The sequence below is a fragment of the Elephantulus edwardii genome, unplaced genomic scaffold (assembly GCF_000299155.1).
Source record: "Elephantulus edwardii isolate Elephantulus edwardi_28Jun2011 unplaced genomic scaffold, EleEdw1.0 scaffold00039, whole genome shotgun sequence".
Lineage (NCBI taxonomy): Eukaryota > Metazoa > Chordata > Mammalia > Macroscelidea > Macroscelididae > Elephantulus > Elephantulus edwardii.
In genome coordinates, this window is record NW_006399789.1 from 9,015,546 (window position 1) to 9,037,600 (window position 22,055).

Below are 22,055 nucleotides of genomic sequence, written 5' to 3' on the forward strand. Positions count from 1 at the left end.
AAGGTCCTTACTTCCTTCAGTGTCCCTTAGAGGGCTCCATGAGGAGGAAGGTCTTTACTTCCTTCGGCATCCCTTAGAGGGCTCCACATATTTTGCCCTTCCCTGTTGTTAAGAAGATCCCCAGTGCAGACACTTGAGTCCAAAAGGATACACTCGACACATTCCATCCCTGGCAGTAATATCTTGGTATTTTTGAAGTGTCCATCCTTAGTTTCAGGATCTTGTTTCTTCTCAACCAATACCCTCACTTTAGCTCGGAACCATCTGAGGTTGGTATAGCCTTTGATGTTGTAATTCAGCTAGTGAGACATAAAGCACAGTTGAAAGCAGATCTTTACGCAGTGCTAGAACTCTTACTGGGGAGGCCTGAGTTCATGTCTCTTTTTTGACACTTTTGTCTAGTGTAAGGATGACCAACCAACTTCCCCAAACTTTTCATGTGAATAAAGTTTAAAAAAATGTTAAATCTATGATTAAACCTGGAGCCTCACATCTCAGGATACTTGCGATCTTGGTGGTGATCTTTTGGATGTTGCTTTTGCACCTGATGCCAGGGATCAGTGGAGCCGTCTTTACTGCCAGCAGCAGAGCCAGCAGCACTTTCGTGATGTCAGAAAACTCATTCTTACAATTTTGTTTCTCTTGAAAAACTCACATGCTAATAAGTAGAGGTTACTGAGTCCCAAATCTCTAACTCAGACTTTAAGACAGACATCAGTGGAAAAAAATGAGGCCAGGTTATCACCAGGCAAGCATCTTAGGCTGCTAGCTTCAGAGACAAATGAATCCAAAATTCTTCATTACAGAGTAAGGTCATGGACAGCTAGCTGGCTTTGATGATTGCTAATGAATCCATTATCTGCAGGTACTGAAGGTCACTGGTTCCAGTCAGGTAACTAGATCAGATGAAAATCTCACTGACTTTGACAGAGAATCCAAACATACATATATTCTTTATACACCAACCCCTTGAGAAGACTTCCATTTCATCAATAAGGCTGACTATATATTTCTAGAACTGCCTCTAATTCTGCTTCAGAAAATTTTAAACTTTAGAATTGGATCATAACAGACTGTGGGTAATATTGAGAAGAATGGGAAATCTAGAACTCTTAATTATGTTTATATAAATTTATACCTAGCCAAAAAAAAAAAAAAAAAACAACCTGTGCTCTGAATAAAGCAAAGGAATGCCATATGGTTTAAAATCAAGAAGGACGTGCATCAGAACTGTATCATTTCTCATACCCATTCATTTTATGCTTATCGAATCATTTAAGAAACTGGAGTTTATGAAGAAGATTGCTGCATCAAGGTTAGAGGAAGAATCTTCAACAGCCCATGTTAAGCAGATAACACAGCCTGGCTTGTTGAAAGCGGGGAGTACTTGAGGCATTTGCTGCAGAAAATCAAGGACTGCAGCCTCCAATATGGATTACATCTCAACATTGTGAAAACAAAAATCCTCACCAGTAGGATTCGGCCAGTAGGCAACATCTTACATGGATCTACTATCAACACCCTTGGTACCAGCAGTTGAGAGATCAGGAATCAAATAGCATTGGGAAAAGCTGCTGTCCGGTGCTTTTCTAAGACCTGGAGAGTACTGATGTCAGTTTAAAGAGTGAGGGGCATCTGATTCAAGCCATGGTTTTTCTAGTCGTCTACTATGCATCCGGGAGCTAGACAGTGAATAAGGATGATAGAAGAAGAATGCCTTTGGCTTCAGGGTGCTTTCGGCAGAATGTTAAATGACCCAGGAGGTATTAAAAGAAGATGGAAAGATTATACTGAGTCACTGTATCAAAAAATTGGCAGACACAGAAGAATTTAATGAATTAACGTTTGAGCAAGAGCCTATGGTGAAGAAGGAAGAAGTTCAAGCTGCTTTGGAGAAAATAGCAAAAAATAAGAAATAGATGGTATATCAGTTGACATATTTCAGCTAACAGATGCTGCCCTGGATGTGCTCACCAAGTTGTGCAAAGAAATCTGGAGAACAACCACTTGGCCAACTGACTGGAAGGGACCTATATTTGTTCCCATTCCAAAGAAGGGTTAACCAACTGAGTGTGGAAACTGTAGAACAATATCATTGATTTCACATGCAAGCAAGATTCTACTGAAGATTATCCAAAAACGACTGGAACCACACATCAGCAGAAAACTGCCAGATGTCCAGGCAGTGTTTTGAAGGGATCGTGGTACTAGGACTATTGTAGCTGATGTTAGATGTATCTTAGCTGAAAGCAGGGAATACCAGAAGAATGTCTGTCTGTGTTTCATTGACTATGCAAAGGCGTTTGACTGTGTGGATCATAACAAACTGTGGCTGACTCTGAGAAGAATGGGAATCCCAGAACACTTGATCGTGCTAATGAGAAACCTATACTTGGACCAAGAGGCAGTCGTTAGAACAGAGCAAAGAAACGCTAATGGTTCAAAATTGGGAAAGCTGTATGCCAGGGATATGTCCTGTCTCCATACCTTTTCAACCTGTATGCAGAACAGATTACCCAAGAGGCTGGGATCTTTGAGGAGAAGAGTGGCCTCAGGATTGGTGGAAGATCTGTTAACAATCTGCATTAGGCTGAACAACCCTGCTTGCTGAAACTGAGGAGGACCTGAAGCCTTTGCTGCAGAGGGTAAAGAACTGCAGCCTTCAGTATGGATTGAGGCTCAATGTCAAGAAGACAAAGATTCTCACCACTGGACCAATTGGCAGCATCAGGATGGATGGTGGAGAGATTGGGATGGTTAACAACTTTAGTCTGCTTGGCTCCATGCTCAGCAATCTTGGCACCAGTAGCCAGGAAATCAGAAAACATATTGCAATGGGAAAGTCTGCTGTTAGGGGACCTCTCCAGGGTACTGAAGAGCAATGGTGTCTCTCTGGAGACTAAGGTGTGTCTGATACAGGCCATGGTCTTTGCTATCACTTGTTATGCATCAGAGTTGAACAATGATTAGGAAAGATAGAAGGAGAATTGATGCCTTTGAGCTGTGGTGCTGAAGAAGAATATTGAATGTACTATGAACTGCCTAGAAAGCAAACAGATTCACCCTGGAAAGGGTTAAACCAAGCTGCCCCTTGGAGGCAAGGATTCTGAGGCTTCGTCTGACATACTTTGGACTAATTGTAAGGAAGGACAAGTCCTTGGAGAGAGACATCATGCTTGGGAAGGTGGAGGGACATCGCAAAAGGGGAAAACCCTCTATGAGGTGTATTGATTCAGTGACGGGTATTTGGAATGGATGTGTCAGAGGCATTGGAATTGGCACAGGGTAGAGCAGGGTTTAGGGCTGTTGTACATAGGGTCGCTGTGAGTTGCAAGCAACTTGATGGCACATAACAACAAATAACAACATATGGTATGCATTATGGAGGAAGATCATGTGCTCGGGAAAAGAATATAAATTAACCGGTGGGGTGTTCTGGATACTTACTGGGTGAAATTGGTTTATTGTATGAATTAATGTTTCTAATTCATTTTGTTGGTGTTTGTATGCAGAAGGTTGGGATCTTCTACCAACTTACACTACCATCTTCCCATCTTTCCAGAATTCTTTTATTAGGGGGACTAATTACCCACACACACACACACACACACACACACACACACACACACACACACACCCCTTATGGTATGGTGCTACACTACCAGATAAAAGGAATGTGATTTGAATCCACCAGCTACGCCATGGAAAAAATAGGGATAGTCTTTTCCCATGTGATTTACTGTCTCTGAAAACCTGTTGGAGGGTCAGCTATGAGTCGGTTCTGACTTAACAATACAAAACACCACCAAACATATGTGTGAATTTTATTATTTCCTCATCAAATTCAAAATTAAGCTTTACTAATTTGAAAATTTAAATAGAGCAAGTGAAGCTTTATTTTTACAGTATTTAGACCACTGGAGGAAATTGCACATTTTATTTTTTTTACTGCAAATTTTGGAAAAACTAGTAGCTTACAGAATATTACTTTAAATTTCAGTATTGAATGATGTAATTAGTGAAGTTTTTTCTTTCCTGTGAACTTTCTGTGATTCTTAGTTTAAAAATACTTGTATTTAATAAATTTTGGATATCAATACCACCGTAGCTTTTGGTGAAGTTTTAAAATCTGGACTGCTTTCATATTCGTTGGCTCATTTGACCCTTTATGTAGATCTTATGTGTAATGTAACAGCCATCTACTAAAGAAATAAAATAATACCTTTTAGTTCTTCTCTTCAAGAATATTTGGTATTGTTGTTGTTAAATACCATCAAGTTGACTACAAATCTTAGTGACCCTATGAAGAGCAGCTCGGACCTTGCGCTGTCCTGCACCATCCTCGTGATGTCCACATGCTTAAGCCCACTGTTATAGTCACTGTGTTAATCTATCTTCTTGAAGGTCTTCCTCTCTTTTGCTGACCCTCTGTCATGCCCCACCTGATTTCTTTTTCCACGGACTGGCCCCTGCTGATAGCAAGCCCAAAGTATGTCATATGATGTTTCACCATCCTTTCCTCAAAGGAGCACTGTGGTTACCCTTCATGCAAGACAGATTAGTGTGTTCTTTTGGAAGTCCATAGTTTGTTCATTACTCTTCACCAACACCACAATTCAAAGGCATTGATTCTTCTTCCTTTATTCACTGTTCACCTTTCAGACACATAGGTAGCAAATGATAATAACATGACGTGCATGAGGCACAGCTTGATCTTTAATCTGATCTACTTGATCTTTAGTACTTTGGAGAGGTCCTTGACAGCAGATTTCCCAAGTATAGCATGTCTTTTGATTTCTTGACTGCTGCTGCCGTGGGTGTTAATTGTGGGCCCATATAAAATGTTGGTATTGGCAACATCAGTCTTTTCTCCATCTGCCATAATTTTGCCTATTGCTTAAGTGGTGAGGATTTTTGTTTTCTTGATGTTGAGATGTAATCTCTTTCAAAGGCTGTGTCTTCAGTTTTCTTCAGTAAGGCATTTGTAAATGCAAGATTATGTCATCTGCATAAAACAGGTTGCTGATGAGTCTTCTTCCTATCCTGATGCCACATTTTTCTTCATACAGTCCAGCTTCTTGAATCAGTTGTTTAGTGTGCAGATTGAATAGGTATGGAAAAAGAGCACACCTTTCTTAATTTTCAAACAGGCATTGTTTACTTGTTCTGTTCCAACAGCTGCTTCTTAATCTTTTTATAGGTGTCATATAAGCACAATAAATTCTCATTGTTGTCCATAATTTGTTATGATCTACACAGTCAAATAGCCTTTGCGTAGCCAGTAAAACACATGTAAGCCTGTTTCTGGTATTCTCTGCTTTCAGCCAAGATCCATCTGACGTCTGTAATGATGTTCCTGATGCCATAGCCTCTTCTGAATTCAGCTTGACTATCTAGCAGGTCTTTTTTCATGTATTGCTCCATGTAATTTAAAATAGTCTCCAGCAAGATTTTATTTACATGTGGTATTGATGATTTTGTTTGATAATTTCCATATTCTGTTGTATCGCTCTTTTTTGGGAATGGGAACAAATATGGATTTCTCCCAGTCAGTTGTGCCTCAAGCTATCTTCCTATTTGTTGAGCCAAGACCAGTTAGCACCTGTATGGTTGCATCTGTGTCCTGAAACACTCACTTGGTGTTCCATCAATTTCTAAGCTTTTATTTTTTTTGTCAGATTCTTCAGTGTAGCTTGTACTTTTTCCTTAAGTACTGTTGCTTCTTAATCATATGATATTTCCTGAAATGATTCGGAATTGACAAATTCTTTTTGGTATGGTGATTCTATGTTAATGTATTGTTGACAATGTTTGATAAGTTTCAAAGTCTTGGATCACCTTGTTTTAGAATGGGAACAAGTATAAATATCTTGTAGTCAGATGTCCAGGTAACTGCCTTCCAAATTTCTTGACATACGCTGGTGAGCACATCCGAAGGATGCATCTGTTTGTTCACCCTTCATTTGGTATTCCATCAATTTCTGAGGCTTTATTTTTTTCCCCCATTGCTTTTAGTGCAAGCTTGAACTTTCCCCTTCATTACTACTGGTTCTTTTATTATTATTATTATTAATATTATTATTATTTTATACTTTTTAAATTTTCTATTTTGTTTTCATTCACACTGTGTTCCATACAATCATTTCCATACGTATGTTTCATAAAATTCACCATTGATCTATGCCATTGGTTCTTGACCATATGCAACTTCCGGAAGTGGTTTGGTATCAACCAAACCAAGTACTTTTTGGTAGCGACTCTGTATTCCTTTTATCTTCTTTTGATGCTTCCTGCATCGTTCACAATTGTGCCTATAGACTCCTGGTGCAACTTGAGGCTTACATTTATTCTACATTTCTTTCAGCTGTGCATATTTTTCTTCCCTTTTGGTTTTCTAGTTCCAGCTCTTTGCACATTTAATTATAATACTTTTTTTTGTCTCCTCAATCTGCCATTTCAAATATTCTGCTCATCTCCCTTACCTCAGTATTATTTTACCACCTCTATATTCTAGTACAAATTTGAGAGTCTCTTCTGATTAGAATTTTTGTCTTTTCTTCCTTCCTTTTCTTTGTAATGACCTTTTACTTTCTTTATCGGTGGTGTTAATGATGTCATCCTACAACTCATCTGGTCTTCAAAACTACTCCTGAAATTTTTTTTTATGTAAAAACATCATAAGTGTATCATTTTGTGTATGTTGAATAGCTTTTAAAAAAGTATTATTATTGCCAGTATCTATAACTCTAATATTTTTATTGAGGATTACATCCGAGAATTAAACTACAAATTATATACTGCAACATTGTTGTACATATTATTAACCATATACTATACAAAAGCAGACATTACAGTGAGATGCAATCTCCAGCAACAACAGCAGAGTTCAGTCAGACAGCAAACAAATGCTAGTGAGGGTGTAGGAAGACTGTTAACAGTTCTGAAAGGAATGTGAAAGTGGAGCATAGCATCCACTATGAAACACAGTCTGACAATTACAACCTTAAAGGTTGCAAATAGACATACCGTTTGATTTAGCAAGCCAATACTTAGTATATATCCAAAAAATGTAACAGCTATAAGCTGGTATATTTTCACCAATGTTTATTTGTAGCATTATTTACAGTAGCAAAGAATGGAAAAATCCAAGTATCTATTAATAGGTAAAAGGTTCATTAACACAGTGGAGTATTATGCAACACCAAAGAATGATAAAGAATTTAAAAAAACATTACACAACATGACTGAGTCTAGAAGTAGTTATGTTTGGTGACGTAAGATAACAAATGAGCAATTACTACAACAGTTATTAATAGCTAAGGAGAGATTTGCAAAAGAATCATTCTAGAATGATTATCAGTGTAGGAAGGGAAGAAAAAGAGAGTAAAACAGTAACAATAGCGGTATCCCCTCTAGAGAGCTCTGGTGACTTCGACTGTAGAGAGTTGCACTGCTAACCCCACTGAAGCTTATCACAGGAGTGCAGAATGAAGGCTGCCTAGTTTAGTGTACTGGGGGGGGGAGGTTATATATAGGAATTTTACTTTTCAAAGAGAGGAGCAAGCTGGGGGGAGGAAGGGGTAGGGAGAAAAGTACAACAATGAATGAATGGAAAGCCAAAATCTCTGTAAATGTTCATTAAAATTAATTTTACCAAAAAAAAGAAAATCATATACATAAAAAGAAAGATGAGCAGTTTCCTCCTGTTTGATTCATAGCCTTGGAAAACCTATTGGAGGGACAGTGTTCCAACTTGACAGTCATGAATTTCAAGATTAGAGTTTTGGATGGGTTTTTGTTGGGTGGGTTTTTTTTTCTTTCTAATAGCCCCCCTATATACTGATTAAAACTTTCTAAATCCTGTAACATCCTCACACTCTACTATGCTTAACCTCATCGGTGCACTCACTGTGTCAGTCCATCTCGTTGGAGTCTTCCCCCCCTTACCTGACTAGCCACCTTCCCAGGAATGACGTTTTTCTCCAAGGCTGCCCCTTCCAGAGACCATGCCCAGAGTAGGTGAGATGAATTAAATCTTCATATCCTCTTCTGTAGGGAGAATCAGGGCTGCACTTCTTCCAGCAGACTTGTTTATTCTTTGACAGTCATGGGATAGTCTGTACTCTTCGCCAACACAATCCAAAGGCATCAGTTCTTCTTCAGTCTTCCTTACTCACTGACCACCTTTCACAAGTATTTGACAACACAGCAAAACTTATTGGTGTCAAGTTGGACCCTCCAGCAGGTTTTGAATTCTGGGTTTACTTAATTAAGTAAACCTTTCAGGTTGTCGAGTGTGATTTTTCTAGCTCCTTTACATTGTTTCTTTCTTGCTAACCTCTCATTAAACTGCCCCAGCTGGTCACTGAAAACATCTGGGTCCCAAGAGGTCTTATTGCATTTTCTCTTTGCAATGCCACTGGCTCTGTTATTTCTTAGGAAATGATAGAAGTGTAATTTGGTATAATTACAGAAGTATTATTTATGACAGTATTAAGGCACTTGACTTGAAATGCCTTGATACTTACTTTGGCAAAGGTTTTCTGTTTTTTAGTCTTTAGCAATAAAATTTTAATTTTCACAATAGCCATGATTTGCAGCACACTATTTCCTGGATATTTTTACTTTTACAACAAAAGCTGCCTCTACTTAAAGTTTTATCTGTGTTATTGTTCTGAATTAATAGAAAAATGGTGATCAGAAGAGAGTGAAAAAGTGTCGCCATTTTTTTCCATTAAATTTATAACTAATTTGAATTGGCCTCATAGCTTAAAACATAAAAACTGTCCTACTTGCTGTTTATGCCATTTATAATCTAGAATCTGCTGAAATGTTAGATTTGAAGTATATATGGAAATAAGAGTTAGCTCTCAAAGCCTTTAAAATGTAGCTGCTCATCAAGGGAAAGAGATTGTTAACTTTTCTGGCATGTACATTCAGTCTTATACTGGGACAATGACTTTATTATGAAAATTAACCCCTCTTAGAGAATTAAGATTTGCATATTTTGCATAAAGCTGCTATAGCCAAAAGCAATAGGGAAAATAGTTTTGTGGTTGTCTTGGCAGAAATTCTAAAGTGATTATTTCCCCCTCTGCTCCATGATTACAAATTTTGTTAAATTTTTTATGCTTTTCATGTTTCCCCAGTATGGCAGTATTAAACTGACTCTGGCAAACTGTGGTTTTTGCATGAAGCAAGCAGGAATGTGTGTTGTGAAAAGAGGGTAGATTGGTGTAGGGGAGACTATCTTAGCCAACCTTTCTGTTGTTGTAAAATAATTAAGCAACTCTTTTCCACAGCATATATTTCAAAAATAGATATTGCTTCACTTTTTTAATGGTTATTATTATTTTTTCTTCCTCTAAATGAAGTGGTGAGTATATGTAAGATGTAGAAATACTTCTGAGTGCTAATTTAAAATCATGAAGTTATCCCAAAACTTTATATAGATTTGAGGTGCACTCATTATTTTAAATACCAAAGACGAGTTGAGATGCAGAACAAGTATAAAAATACTTGAGTTATTTTAGATAGCAGGTTTTCAAAATACCATTTTATTTAAAAAGACTTATAGTCTCTCTGTTTCAACAGGGACATTTAAGTATATTGTTACTGCTTTTTTTTTTGTATTGTTTGTCTGGTTTTTTTAACAAGTGAATTTCTGAAGAGGAAGATAGAGAACCAAACTCTGTGTGTGTGTGTGTGTGTGTGTGTGTGTGTGTGTGTACATGTACACATGTGCTCTTTACACACCTGCTGCTCCAGATTTCAAAATTCTTGATGTTGTTTGACATGTAGGATACAAATTTTTAAGAACACAGAAGTAAAACTGAAAAATATCTGTAAAAAGAGAAGTGAATGAAATAGTTAAGTGATAAATATGTCATTTCATATATAGTACTTCCATTTTGAAACATAGCATTCTAGAAAATTCACTGCATTGTAATACAACAGTAAATATTCCTGATTACTTTTACTCCGAGTGAAGTATATTAATAACTAATAGTTATGTAGAATTTTATTGTTTGACTTTGGCTGTGTAACTGAATCTTCTTATTTAATATATCATTAAGTGCTTTATGGTTAAGGTTCATGAGTAACACTTTATTCTACCTGTTCATCTTCACTACTCCTCTGCCACATTCCCAGAGAAGCAACTAAAGATGGGAACAGAAGCTCCAAGATGGATAAAGTTCATTTTTCTTTTAGATACTTATGTAAATCCATTTAAGGCCGTGTTTTTTTAAATGGCTTCTAATAGTATTTTGAAAGCCGGAAAATTGTTTAACTCTGATAAGGTATTTGGTCTCACCTAGCTACTTTGAATAATACTTCTGTTTTATGAGATGACATTGTAATTTCTTTTAGGTACTTTAGAACTATATTATTATATGCTTTTAATTATTTGAGTCCCCCTTCCCCAAAAAATATGCAAAAGTGCATTGTTCCAAACAAAACCAAGCTGCCTCACTTGTTATCACTGTTTGAAAGCAGCATTGACAAGCTTTATGTAAATAATGTGTTAGATAAAGGGCAAGTAACCACAGCCCACCCCCTAGCTCAGACAGAAGATCAAAGGGAATTTTTAAGTGTGAATACAATGGAAGACTTCTATGTGGTTTTGATTATTTTAAAAGGAAGAAAGGAGCCATTTTTATACCTCATACAAGTGTACACTAAACCATCATTTAGCATTTTGTTAATTCGGATTACATTTTGATAGTGAGTTTGAAAATCAAGTTGTTTCAGGTTTTTCAAAATTATAGCATGTTTTACTATGATTTTTAAAAATAATAAAGTAATTTGTTTAATAATATATAGGATATTAGATAATTGTTAAAATCAGTACTAAGTTATTAGATTAATTTGTTGATAAGCATCTAGACCTTTTTTGTGGGATTTTGGGTTTTTGCTTTGGTTTTGTTTTTGTTGGAGTTTTTTTTCCTTAGTTTTTTTAAACAATGTTTTATAAATAAGGCTTGTTGATGTAATAGAACCTACTCCCAGAATTCACCTGAAAAGCTAGGTTATAGTAATCTGTTATCGTGATGAATATAAACATATTATACGTGTTTTCTACATAGTCTCTGAGAAAGAAGTCCCAGCTATTTCACTTCAGTTTTTAAAAAGTGTGGATGTGAAACATTTTGACTCTTTCTTATTCCAAAGCAATCAGTTCCTCGCTGATATGTTTTGTAATACTTTGTGTCATTAAAAGTGACTACTCTCTCAAGTTCTTATTAATAATCATAGTTTTAGAGTAAAACAGACATTTTCACATAATAAAGATTTTTATCACCACCCTATTCCTTCTTTTATTAAACCCTGTTTTGTTTGCACTTTACAAACTAACACTAGAAACCACTAATTACTCTTCATCCTGCCGCCAGGGACCTGGTTTTTAGAGTAAGCATATATTTTAAAAAGCCAATGTTTGTATTCAATAACCCAGAAAATTATGCTTTAATTTCTGATTTGCCTTTCCTATTTCAGGTCAACAAAAATCTCTCTCTTACTTCAACCCCAACGTCCTCACTGCAGCCTAAGATGAAGCCATCGACTGTACCGTCCACACAAGAGATTCTGCGTCAGTTTGGTTTCAGCCCGACAGGTGGGCTTCTTTCTTAAAATTTTGATTATGCTTTTAAATGTTCAGATACTATTTTGTAAATGACTAGTATTTCTTTTCCCTACAGGACTGAAGCGTATAGGATTAAAATGACCCATTTTCACAGTTAGTAAATTTAAAAGTAGTATTCAACATGTCTAATACTATATCTAATTTAATTTCTGAGTTGGATAAAGAAATCCTAGGTCATGGTTAGTCCCAATTTGTAATTCATTTTAAAGCCAGCCAAGGTAAAATGCTTTTTGGCACGAATAGAGTACAACCAACAGTTAAATCTTGTCCTTTCAAAGCTGATAGTAAAATATGCAAAACAGAAATCAGCTGGAATCACTGAGTGACATGAATTATACAGTTGTAAATAGTCACGCCAGTGTTTTAAATTCATTTAAATTTCAAAGCGTATCCAAGAAAAAGTATCTCATGAGAGCAAAAGTATCTTGGTGAGAAATGTTTATTTTTTTAATTGAAGGGTAGTGACTTCACTGCTTTAGTTACATTTTAATGATACATTTTCTATTAATAATTATAGAAGGATGGAATTATAAACAAAAATAGCAAAGAAGTTATTTTTGATCAAAAAAAGATTATACAGAGAAGAAACATATTTGTAAAGAATAACCTATTACATATTTGAGGACAATGCCAGTTTTCTGTTTGAAAACATGGAATGCACACGTGTATATTATTGTTGTCGTGCCGGATAAAGTGCCAGTTATATGTGGGAACAACAGATGACTTGGATTATAAAAACTCTTATGTTCAATCTTGAATGTGTGTTTAATTATTTGCAAACCTTAGCATCTTCATTGGAAAACTGGGAATCATTTCTAAATTATATATTGTCAAAACTCAAATGAGTTAATATGTATGAAAACATATTTTACACCATAAGATATATGCATGTTACATACTGTGTTGTTAATAATACATAAAATATGTAAACCTTACAGTTTATATTTCTCCTGTTCTGTGCGTCTACCAGACATTAACACACCATTGATCTTTGCTATTTATGCTGGGAATTTATGCAAGGGACCTCTTTAGACTCTCTAAATACTCAGTTTGCCTTTATACCTTATCCGTGTAATAAATGAGGCGCTCGGTGGGCTAGTGAGTAAGGAATTGTGCTGCCACCCCAAGACAGGCAGTATGAATCCACCACCTGCTCCATATGAGAAAGATGAGTAATCTTCCCATGTGCAATTTACAACCTCTGAATACACACAGGAGGGGTCAGCTTTGGGTCAGTTTCAGCTCCACAAATGTGAGAGAGACATAAAGACAGGAAGAAAGGAAACTTCTTTCACCATTCCATCTGTGCCGCGTCTTTTTGCTAAGGTCTAAAATTCTTGAGGACAAACGTTTCATTCCATCTACATTACAAGTTTAAAATGTAAATGTATAGTTGAGTTAATATTTTGATTAAAACTCAGTTCAGTAATGTCTTAAGTCTGTTAACCAACAATGTTGTTGTTGTTGTTGTTGTTGTTATGTGCTGTTGAGTCATTTGCAACTCATAGCGACCCTATGTACAACAGCCCTAAACACTGCTCTATCCTGTGCCAATCGCATTGCCTCTGACACACCCATCTTGATTACCCCAGTCACTGAATCAATCCACCTCATAGAGGGTCTTCCCCTCCTGCGCTGTCCCTGTACTCTACCCAGCATGATGTCCCTCTTCAAAGACCTGTCTCTCCTTACAACACGTCCAAAGTATGTCAGACGAAGCCCCAGAATCTTTGCCTCCAAGGAGCAGCCTGGTTTAACCCTCTAGGATGAATCTGTTTGTTTTCTTGGCAGTCCATGGTACATTCAGTACTCCTCTCCAGCACCACAGCTCAAAGGCATCAATTCTCCTTCTATCCTCCCTAGTCATTGTCCAGCTCCCTGATGCATAACAAGTGATTGCAAAGACCATGGCCTGTATCAGGTGCACCTTTGTCTCTAGAGAGACACCGTTGCTCTTGAGTACTTTAGAGAGGTCCCTAACAGCAGACTTTCCCATCGCAATACGTTTTTTGATTTCCTGGCTGCTGGTGCCAAGAGTGTTGACTGTGGAGCTGAGCAAACTGAAGCTGTGAACAATCTCAATCTCTTCACCATCCATCCTGATGCTACCGATTGGTCCAGTGGTGAGAATTTTTGTCTTCTTGACATTGAGCCTCAGTCCATATTGAAGGCTGCAGTCCTTGACCCTCTGCAGTAAGTGCATGAGGTCTTCCTCTGTTTCAGCGAGCAGGGTTGTGTCATCTGCATAACGCAGATTGTTGATAGATCGTCCACCAATCCTAACGCCACGCTTCTCCTCATAGAGCCCAGCCTCTCGGATAATTTGCTCTGCATACAGGTTGAAAAGGTATGGAGACAGGACACATCCCTGGCGTACACCCTTCTCAATTTTGAACCATTCAGTGTTGCCCTGCTCTGTTCTGACGACTGCCTCTTGGTCCAAGTATAGGTTTCACATTAGCACAATTAAATGTTCTGGGATTCCCATTCTTCTCAGAGTCAGCCACAGTTTGTTATGATCCACAGAGTCAAATGCCTTTGCATAATCAGTGAAACACAGGTAAAATTCTTCCATTTTCCGTAACAGGGACAAGGTAAGAGGCTAAATAGGAAGGCCTTTGAAGAGGGACTCCACCACTGGTGTATATAAAGAACGCAGATAAAGAGTCTAGAGAAAGCAGGATATGATCAAGACATGCATGTAGCCTTCACAGTTATTACTAGGATTGACTTTGGATACAGTGAGCTTTCCATGATCAAATACACCAACACCAAAAAGCACTCTGCCACGGAACTTATTTCTGGCTCAGAGTCAAATCCTGTGGGACAGAATAAAATTCCGTCATAAAGTGTCCAAAGCTGTAAATCTCTACTGAAACTGACTGCCATCTTTCTCCTGCTGAGCTGCTGGTGTGTTAGCCGCCTTAGCCACAGCGTCCCCAGAGCTCCTGGCAAGACAGAACAGAGTCGAGTATTTGGACCAAGTTGTGTGATGCAGTAACTAAACTGCTCAGTTGCTTCTGGGAGAAGCTCTGGCTGTGTGCTCCTGGAAAGAACATGGCCTCGACGCTTCCTTTCGCCATTACCTCTCGACCCCCTCTTCTGGCTAAGGGCTCAGTTCTGGAGGCCTTGTGGTAAGAAGCTGCTTTGCCAACCATTCAAATTCAGCAGCTGCTATCTGGGAGAAAGATGGGTAATCTTCACTCATGCAGTTTATAGCCTCTGAAGAACCTGCTAGAGGCTTACGTGTGACTTGGTTTTGACTTGACAGCATGTAGCAACACAACAACAAACACATTTCCTGTGGAGCAGTTCTTCTCTGTAAACATTTTATGGGGAAATTTTACTCTGGCCCACAGGGTCTGACTGTGAGCCAGAATTAGTTCACTGGCAGAGGGGTTTTGGTGGTGGTGCGTTTGATCATGGCGAGCTCGTTGTACACAAAGCCATCCCTGGCCATGGCAGTGAAGGCCATGTGCTTGTCTTTTTCATATCCTGCTTTCCCTTTACTCCTGTATTCTTTTCCAAGACACATCTGTTTGTTATTTCGGCAGTCCACGGAATTTTTCAGTACTCTTCTCCCATACCCCAGCTCAGAGGCATCAGTTTTTCTGTCATCCTTATTTACTGTCCAGCTCTCAGATGCATTATAGGTGTTTGGAAAACCATGGCTTGAATCAAGTTCATCTTAGTCTTTAAACTGACATCATTACTCTTTAGGACTTTGGAGAGATTTCTGACTGCAGACTTTCCCAATGCTATACGTGTCCTATTACCATAGGTGTTGATTGTGGATCCAAGTAGGAAGAAATTGTTGACAGTTTTAGTCTTTTCTCCATCTGTCCTGATGCTGTCTAATCGATCCAGTGGTATAATATGTACCTTTGACTTTGTATGGTGGTGGTGGTGATGGTATGTGCCATCAAGGTAGAACCAACCCATAGGTGACACTCCAGTAGATTTTCAGAGTCAGTAAATCGCATGAGAGTAGGTTGCCCATCCTCCCATGAAGCTTGACTTGAGATAATATAACTAAAATTTACTTACCAAGAACTAGTTAACGTGCTCATTGACTGCCATCATGTGAACTTTAGGAGCACGGTTGAAACCTACATGTTGTTGTTAATTGTTGTTAATACAGTTCTGTTAACTGAAACAAGTTACTGGCAATCAATCCATTTATTCCCAGGGCCTTATTTTTTTGCCCATACCTTCAGTACAGCTTCAACTTTCTCAGTCATTACAATTGCCTCTTACTCATATGGTATTTCCTGAAATTTTTCAGTGTCAGTTCATTCTCTTTGGTTCAGTGACTGTGTATGCCCTCTATCTTTTTTTTTCCTTTTTTCCGTGTTTCCTGGCTCAGTGTGTTGTCCATGTTGTTGTAGTTGTTAGGTGCCACCAAGTCAAGGACAAACTATAGTGACGTTATGAGCAATAGTTCAGAACCCTGTCCTAATCTGCACCATCCTCACACCTCCTGGCACACAAGAGCCCATTGCAGCACTCAGCACGTCAGTCTACCTGGTCAAGGGTCTTCCTTTCCTTTGCCAACCCTCTGCCTTTCCGAGCATCATGTCTCTTTCCAAGGAATAACTATCCTAGCAACATGCCCAAGTATGTGAGGCATCTTAGCCTCTCAGAACACTCTGGTTGCACTTTGTCCAAGACATGTCTGTTTGTTTTATTTGGCAGTACATGGGATGTTAGTGGCTCTTCTCTAACACCCCAGCTCACAGGCATCAGTTCTTCTTCTGTCATCCTTATTCATTGTCCAGCTCTTGGGTGCGTAGCATGTGATTGGAAAGAACAAGGGCCTGAATCGGAGTGTTAAGGGATCTTGTATGTATATGGATAATATGTACAACTGCTCTGAAGCCTACCCTGTTCTCAGCCAGTCTCACTGATTTCTATACACCTAACTCCATTTCCCCAGTTACTGTATCAATCTATCTCATCTGGGGTCTTCCTCTCCTGTGCTGTCCTTCCACCCTTCCTAAAATGATGTCCTTCTCCATGGACTTGTCTCTCCTGGCCATGTGCCCAGAGTATCTGAGAAAGAGCTTCAAAATCCTAGCCTCCAAGGAGAAACTTGGTTTCACCCTCTCCAAGACAGACTTACTTGTTTTCTTGGTGGTCCATGGTATGTTTAAGACTCTTCTCCAGCACCACCACTCAAAGGCTTCAATTCTGTCATACTTAGTCATTGTCCAGTTCTCTGATACATAGCAAGTAATTGCAAAGACCTTATTCCCTACACTGACATAGTTGCTTCTCAGTACTCTGGGGAAGTACTTCTGATAGAAGATTTCCCCAGTGCAGTTAGTCTTTTGATTTCCAAACTGCTGAATATATCACAGAATTTAAGAGAGGAAAAAAAGGCTCACAAATCTGTCCTGAATAACTTGCTACTGGAGTGCTCTTTAGAAGCAAGAATGGTGACACTTGTCTCAAATACGTTAAGCAAATTATCAGGAGGAACCAGTCACTGAATAGAAAAACTATTGGAAAGGTAGAAGATAAGCAAAAGAAAGGAATGCCTGCAACAAGGTAAGACAGCAATATTGCCATATTGACTACCACACTACCACAATGTGTGTGAGCAAGATACAGTTCATGAGGATGGGGCAGGATAGGGCAAGGTTCCACTCTGTTGTTTATACGGTCCCTAAGAGAAGGTGCAATCAGAGTGGTCCTTGAGGCAAAGATGAGGAAGCTTCTCACATGTTGTGAAGATGGTTCAAAAGCTGCTAGAACGGTACGTTGACAGGGAACTGCCAGAAGGACAAGCTGGTTTTAGAAGAGGTGATGGCACCAAGGATATCATTGCTGATTTCAGATGGATCCTGGCTTAAAGCAGAAAATATCAAAAGCATATTTGTGTTTTATTGACTATGCAAAGGCATATGACCACATGGATTATAATTACTGATAACTTTGTTATTGGTATGTCCCATCAGAACAGCAACTCTGTGTACAGAGTGGAACCGCTCCATTAAGTTAAGCTGTCCCCAAGGTTGCCACATCTTTCTCCTGTGTAGCAGCTGATGGATTCAATCCACAGACCTTTGGCTTACAGTTAGCCAATTAGCCATCATACCATTAAGACTCCTTGCATTGCTGTTGTGGTTGTGCCGTCAAGTCAGAACCGTCAAGCTCACCTTTGGCATGTTTTCAGAGGCAGTAAATCTCACGGATGGACAATGCCCATCCTTCTCCTGTGGAGCAGTTGGTGGATTTGAACTGCCTGCCTTTGGGATTGCAGTGCAGGTTCTTCCTACTGGGCCACCAGAGCTTCCGAAAGACTCCTTGCATTAACATTCTTTAATTTTTCAGGTAGGAATTTTGAATTCATCATTCCTATTCTCTTTTTACTTCCTTCTTTTTTTCAACTAACCAGCCTCACAGTTCTCTCATTTATTTGTTCCAAATCTCTTAATTCTGAAGTGTATGTGTGTGTGTGTGTGTGTGTGTGTGTGTGTGTGTGTGTGTGTGTGTAAAATATCATTTGTAGATAAATAATAAAACCAGCAATATGAAATAAAACTTCCACATACGTATATAAAGAATAAAGGATCGGATGATAGTTTTCTTCTTCGGTTTGCAGCTAGCTTTTTAAACAGGCTGGCTACCTGAGCAGAAAGCTCATTGAGAAGTATGTATGTGTGAAAGTGTTCTGCTGACACAATGGATGAAGCTGTGACAAGCTAACAAAAAAAATCAGCAATTCCAGGCTACCGGCTCCTCCATGGGAGAGAGGAAGATAAGGAGTCTGCTTGTGTAGACATTTACAGCCTTGGTCGCAGTTCTTTTCTTTCTGTAGGGTCACTGTGAGTCACACTGACTGCATGGCATTGGGTTTGTCTGTGTGGGTGAGACATACCAACTGGCAACTTGGATTTAGGGTAAGCTGGCAGGAGGAATGAATGGATCCAGCTGCCAGGCTGTGGACTCCTCATTACCAATGAGAGTAACAGGGAAACAGTGTGCACCCTAAAAGCCTTCGTTTTTCCTAGATGGTTTGTTCAGTATTATTTTAAAAGTGAGTTTCAGTGTTTTGCTGGAAAGGAGATTGATTTGGTTTTGTAAGATTGTTTATTTGCTTTTATGGTGGTTTGTTTTTTTATTTGGTTTTTGGTGGGGTTTTTTTTGGCCTGTGGTTAAAGCCTGCATTTTCTGGTTGAGGTTCTCAGTCTCACTGGTGTATGTGTTCAGGTGTTTCACGTATCAGCCCTGCCTCAGGCCCAGCAAGTGTGCTGACTCTGCTTTCACTGGTTCCCAGAGTCAGAAATAGTTCCTGCTTCTGCCGTAGCCCCATAATGTTTTCAGGTAGGTAGGTATCCCCAAACACTTTCTATCCCCCAAAAGTTTATTTTCCACAATTTTTTAAATTATTATTATTATATACTGGTTTACTTACAGAGCTCCTATACATTGTTTTTCACACTGCTTCTTTCTCCTTTCCTTTACCCATCCCTCCCTCCACCCATCAAATTGTGCAACCCTATGATTAACTAGCCATCTCCCCTGCCCATCCTCACTCCTTCCCACCTTGCATCCTCATCCTCGTTCTACAGTAATAGTTTTATACAGTATTTGTCCTTATTGGACTGAGTTAGTTCACTCAGCATAATGTTCTCCAGTCCCTCCCATGTTAGGTAGTAATTTAAAAAATCATGGCTCCTGCATGCTGCACAGTCAGTGTACCATAATTTCTCAGTTCACTCGATTGTGGTTGGACATGTTCTTGAAATAGTGAATAATGCTGCTATGAACATCGGTGTGCAAGTCTCCATTTGTGCCTCAGTTCTTATTTTCTCAGGGTGTATTGTAAGCAGTGGAATAGCTAGGTCATATGAAATTTCTGTTTTCAGCTTTTTTTTAGGAAACACCAAACTGCCTTCCAGAATGGTTGTACCATTTTACAATCCCACCAACGAATAAGAGTTTCTGTCTTGCCACATCCTCTCCAACATTTATTACTTGCTGCCCTGCTAAACTTTGCCAATTTTGTTGCTATTGTGACTATACTCAGAAAGTACATGCACAAATTCAAAATTTTCCATGTAACCTAATAACTTTGATTTTATTCTGTGACTTACACAACCATTCTCACTTGCCTTTTCTTGGTTATTCATCCCTTGTTGACACAGAGTCACTGCCTCTGAGGTTTCTATCTAATCTTTCTTTTTTCTTTTCACTTGAACATTGTATTGTTATTTGGGTGAAAGTTTACAGAGTGCATTAGTTTCACATTCAGAAATGCATACACTTCGTTTCCTGGCTGTAGCAGATACTTTAGCGTAACAGCAGCCCTTTCTCACTTCTTCGCTGGCTTCCTTATTCCCTTCATCCCTCCATCCTCCCTGAACCTTGACCTTGGACAGATGTTCCCCTTTTGGTTTTACATAGTTCTGAGCGGCATGTTTTCCATAGATGTCTTTATTTACCCAGTAAACCTATCTGTTGCTTGTCTGAAAGGTGATCCCTGGGGCTGGATTCAGTTCCAGAGTTGAAGGAACTGTAAGGACTTGGTGACTATCAAACCAGTGAGTCTAGGTCATTTTTATGATTTTGAATCTTGTACCTTGTTCTCCCCTCTAGGACCTTCTATTGTGACCCTGGGCAGAGTGATTGATAATGTTCGCTGGTCTCTTTCAAGTTCCTCGGCTGGTTGGTTAGTAGGAGCTGTGTCCACATGGTCCATTCGTCCTCTGGACTAACTGCTTCCTTAAGTCTGACTTTGTTCATTTCTCCCTATTCTGGACCAGAAGTAACAGCTGCATCTCTGATGGCCATTTTGTAAAAGCTTTTGAGATCCCAGTGTACTCACCAAAGATTTAGAACAATGTCTTTTGTCACCTTTGTTTTGCTTCTTAACCTAAATGTCCCCACGACTATGGTCCTGACCCCTCAATCCCTGGGTCTCAGTTCTTCAAGACTAAGAAGTATGCATGGATTGACTCCCTTTGTGCTTTACTATGTGCCTGGATATATCCACCGGACATATAAATACAAATGTGGAAATCTACTCAAGCAAATCGATGTGTGTGTGTGTGTGTGTGTGTGTGTGTGTGTGTGTGTGTGTGTATTTATAGAACTCATTGCTGTTTAGTCTTTTCTGATACATAGTGACCCTCCACCAAGGTTTCAAGGTTCTAAGTCTTTACAAGAAGAGATTACCCATCTTTCTCCCTCACAGCAGCTGGTGTATTTGAACTGCTGACATTGACAGTATAACAAAATAACACAGTATGCCACCAGAATACACACACACACACACACACACAGAGTGAATTTATGGTGGTATGTCATTCCACACCTATTGTCTATCGACATATGTATCCGCATGTAAATTATTCTTGGTTATTGCAGTGTATGTAATAGTATTTCCCACTGCTGTCTTTTTATGCACTTCAATGTCATCCTCCGCCTCCTTGAGTTGTACCGATCTCTCTTACTTTATTTTTCATTTCCACTCACTTAAATTAATACATGTCTGCTGTCTAGTGTATTTCTTCTCCCTTTCCTGGAAATTGACTTTTTCCGATAAATTTAATGAAGTACTTAGTCTGTTGTGTTTTTTTTTAATTTTTTTACTATTTTTTTAAATAATTTTAATGAGCATTTGCAGAGATTTTGGATTTCCATTCATTCATTGCTGCACTTCTCTCCCCGCCCCTCCCTCCCTCTCTCCCCCCACCCCCCCAGTTCGCTCCTCTCTTTCAAAAGTAAAAGAAACACTCCTTCCCTGGTACACAATCCCCCTGCACCCCTCCCACCGCCCCAAGTACATTCCACTATGCAACCTTAATTGTGGACTCTTGTGAGTCCATATAATACCCTATCATATATCGCTTTTAAATTATTCACTCCCTCATCTATCTGTTTCAGTGCAGTATGCACAGTTTATCCAGTTTTTCTCATTTTACAACAGTGGCACCATGCAATATTTGTCCTTTTGCATCTGAGATATTTCACTCAGCATAATGTCTTCCAGGCTCACCCATTTTGAATAATATTGCATGAGTTCCTTGCAATCTTCCTTGAGTCTGTTTTTTCAAACTCACCACCGACCTCCATACAGCTCTGGTCTGTGATCTTGGTCTTTGTCTTTGTTTGTCCACCAGCATTTGACACGTTTGACCACATCTTCAGTGCATACATATCCAGAACACTACATTCTCTTGATTTTCCTCCTCTGTCACTGGCTGCTCCCTTTCACTTTCCTTGTGATGATTCTTCTTCTTACATCTCTTTTGTTCCACTGCAATCTGAACTTCTTTTATTCTCCATACATACATGCTCACTGTCTTGCTGTCACCATAAGAAAACCTCAAGGTACTTATCCTCAGCCCAGACAATTTATCTAAACTCTAAACATAGACAGTCTGGTCCAATCTCTTTTGAC

At 38.9% G+C, this 22,055-nt stretch overlaps 1 protein-coding gene across 1 annotated transcript in view; it reads left to right on the plus strand.

The window, feature by feature from the left end:
• Positions 1 to 22,055, plus strand: part of AHI1 (Abelson helper integration site 1) — a 202,890-nt gene that overhangs the window by 108,992 nt on the left and 71,843 nt on the right. Inside the window, exon 19 of the mRNA XM_006885009.1 lies at positions 11,497 to 11,614. Coding sequence (XP_006885071.1) covers positions 11,497 to 11,614 — 118 coding nt within the window. The remainder of the gene's footprint in view (positions 1 to 11,496; positions 11,615 to 22,055) is intronic.